The sequence below is a fragment of the Myotis davidii genome, unplaced genomic scaffold (genome assembly GCF_000327345.1).
Source record: "Myotis davidii unplaced genomic scaffold, ASM32734v1 scaffold1, whole genome shotgun sequence".
In the NCBI taxonomy this organism is placed as follows: Eukaryota; Metazoa; Chordata; class Mammalia; order Chiroptera; family Vespertilionidae; genus Myotis; species Myotis davidii.
In genome coordinates, this window is record NW_006294681.1 from 1,707,595 (window position 1) to 1,711,236 (window position 3,642).

Below are 3,642 nucleotides of genomic sequence, written 5' to 3' on the forward strand. Positions count from 1 at the left end.
TAATCATATATATATGTATATGATTAAAGAAAGACCATAGAATAGGGAAATACTGATAGACATATATTGACAAATGACAGTGTATTTAAAAATGATCATAGAAACCAAGAATAAGCAGACTCCCTGTTATATCTCTGAATGAAAATTCCTTAGCATTGGGTATAACCTCCTTCTTTGAATTCAGTGCCAAAGTTGGCTTTCAGTGAACAAAAACACTAAAAGATCTTTGATTTTTTAAAAAATTGAATCATTAGTTTTTAAGAAAACATTCTAATTAAAATGTGCTCTAAAACACTATCTTAAAACTTGACATATGCAGGTTAAAGAACCTGACATATGCACGCTGCATCAGTGGCCCCAAATAAGCCATGTTTCCTAATAGTCTCACTTTCCATAGTTCCTCCTAAAATGACTCTGGGCTTGGTCATATCAGTCATCTGAAGACTTGTAGCCAAATAGACAATAGTAAGCATTACTCAAGTACAGGCAAACTTTGGAGATTTTGGGGGGTAGGTTCAGACCACTGTAATAAAGCAAATATTGCAATAAAGCGAGTCACATTTTTTTTGGTTTCCCAGTACTTACAAAATTTATGTTTTTACTATACTTTCATCTGTTAAGTGTGCAATCGAATTCTGTCTAAAAAGACAATTTCCATACCTTAATTAAACACATTTTACTGTGAAAAAATGCTAACCATAATCTGAGCCTGTTGGGAAATATACACTTTTCCTGGGTATATACCTGAAAAACTTAAAAAAACATGTATTCACAAAAATATTTGCACACCTATGTTCATTGCAGCATTGTTCATGGTGCCCAAGAAATGGAAACAACAAAATTGTCCTGCAATAGAGGACTGGATAAAGAAGATGTGGTCCATACACACAATGGAATGCTACTCAGCCACAAGAAAGGATGAAATACTGCCATTTGCGAAAACATGGATGGACCTTGAGAATACTATGCTAAGTGAAACAAGTCAGTCAGAAAAAGCTAAGAGCCATATAATTTCATGTGGAATATAAGTTCTTATGTGGAATATAAGAACTGAAACTCATGGACACAAATAGCAATGTAGTGGTCGCCAGAGGGAAGGGGTGGGGGTGAAGGGGGACATAATATATGGTGACAGGAGCTTTGACTTTGGGTAGTGAGCACACAGTACACTACAGTGGGGCCTTGACTTACGAGTGTCCCGACTAATGAGTTTTTTGAGATATGAGTCATCTCTTGGATGATTTTTTGCTTTGAGTTGCGAGCTAAAATTCGCGTTACGAGCCAGCTTCAGATACCCCACCGCTAGTTGGCGCAGCGAACGTCACAGTGAACGCCACAACATCAGCCCAGCATCACATGTCTCACTCCTTCACTTTAAGCGGTTAGCTCTTAGTTGAAGCATCAGTGTTGTGCTCGCATTTGTGCTCGCAGTTATTTTGCAAAACTTCGTTTTTTGGGTGTCCGGAACGGATTAATGGCATTTCAATTCATTGTAATGGTGAAAATTGATTTGACATAAAAGTAATTTGAGTCACGAGCTCCGTCATGGAACGAATTAAACTCGTAAGTCAAGGCCCCACTGTATACAGATCTTGTAACATAGAAACCCGCACTTGAAACTTGTATGATCATATTAACCTGTATGATCACTTCAATAAATTTAATTAAAAAAACTTAGAAATATATACATAACATTTAAAAAAAATGGTGCCAATAGACTTGCTCAATGCAGGGTTGCCACAAATTTTCAATTAGTAAAATGCAAAATCTGCAATAAAGTGAAGAGCAATAAAATGAGCTTTGCCTGTACAGGCTGGAAAATGCTTGCATATTGGGCTTCGTTTGGAATTCAGGTGCCTTGCTATAAGAAAGCCTATCAATTTTTTCCAACAGCCAGCACCAGACATCTGAGTGAGTTCTTCTTGGATGTTCTAGCCACAGTAGAGCTCTTGGTGGGAAGGTTCACATGAGTGATCCTAGCCAGTATCACATGGAACAGAACTACCCAGTGGAGCTTTGTCCAAATTCCTGATGCACAGAACTCTAAGCAATAAACTGGTATTATTCTAAGTTATTATATTTTGGAGCGTTTTGTTACACAGCAGTAGTTAACAAATACAGTAAATGATATCAGGGACTTCTCAAAGTTCTTCTTAAAAATAATTCCAAGGTACATTTTTCATTGACACACACCTATATTTCTGTCATCTATTAATTTATTATTGAGTCTATAGCTCTCTTTCTGACTTTAACCAGCTTGATAGGGCTGAGGTAGTTAGTTTATGTGAAGAGCATGGTTAAGCATGGCTTTATTGTGTATTGACTCAGACAAAATGCCAAGTACTTGCTGGATCTCAAATAAATAGCATTCTTGATGATGGTAGATAGCTTAAATTAATTCCACTCCACAGTGATCACACTGTGGGTGGGATAGCATGGTGGAAATAAATTAACTTTAAGAAGTTTCAAGCACATAAACCTTCTGTGGTCCAATCAAGCCATTTCCTCTGTGTTGCTCTAGGTGGAGCTGTGTCCTGACCCCAAATTTTAGGCACCAGAATGTGTAACACACTCTGGGATTTGTTCTGTTAAGGAATGATTTTTTGAAATGTGAAATTTACTAGATTGAACAAACCATTGATTGTCTGTTTCCATCTTCTTTCTCTAGAGCTAATGTGCGTTACTAAAAGAATGCATGAGAAGTTGAAGCTGTAGTAGAAGGGAAGTAGAAAAGCCTGAGGCATTGGGTGGGAAACAGTGATACTATTTCATTGAATGGGTGGATTGTATCTCAAGCTAGAAAGGACGGCAACTAACTGGTTCTAGCGACAACAGTGTCTGGATACCTATTGGAAAAAGATGTCACCTGCCATTAAGTATAACTGATGTTAGCATAATCGATACTATTTCCATGTCCCTGGACAGAAGGTTTAGATACAAAATGCCACTAAAGGAGGGTCCTGATCAGACAATGACACAGATGTGACACTTACAGAAAGTAGGATTTGGATGGCACTGTGGATGACCTCCAGGTACTGGAAGTCGACGATGCAGCCTGTGACAGAGACGTACGTGTAATCATCCATCATGCCGTGGGCTGATGGAGGCAGCACTCTTCGGACACAACCAGGCCCATGTTCCCGCCACCATGACCGATGTACAGAAATGTTGAATGTCATTAGGTCTGTATCCTAGGTGGGGAGGAGACAAGGGAACAGACGGTGACAATCATATCAAATCATACCTTTGATTTTCTCCTTAGGGAGAACTCAGGATGGTTGAAATTGTTGAAATGATTTAAATTTCAAGTGCAAATTAACAAAGACAAAACCAGACGTGACTATATGTATCACATGCCTAAACTGTGTGGAGACACAATCTTTTGAATAAGAACATTCCAAGGTTAGCACACATCAAGAGTCCAGAGATGAGGCCCTCTATCTATGTTCATTTTAAAGATTATTTTGTTCATTTTGAAACTTTTTGTGTGCAGTTTCTTATTTCATTATCATTGATATCACCATCATGTGCTAACATTTATTGAGTGCTTTATTGCGTGTAGACATTTTTCTAAGTACTTTTCATATATTACATCCTTTAATTTTCATGTATATACTACTACCAACCTAACTTATAATTGGC

General features: G+C 37.8%; 1 protein-coding gene across 1 annotated transcript in view; it reads right to left on the reverse strand.

Annotated features, from left to right (window-relative positions):
- The window catches only part of NKAIN3 (Na+/K+ transporting ATPase interacting 3), a 201,253-nt gene that overhangs the window by 92,272 nt on the left and 105,339 nt on the right, over positions 1-3,642 (reverse strand). The window contains exon 3 of the mRNA XM_015567420.1: positions 2,994-3,191. Coding sequence (XP_015422906.1) covers positions 2,994-3,179 — 186 coding nt within the window. The 5' untranslated portion in view covers positions 3,180-3,191. The remainder of the gene's footprint in view (positions 1-2,993; positions 3,192-3,642) is intronic.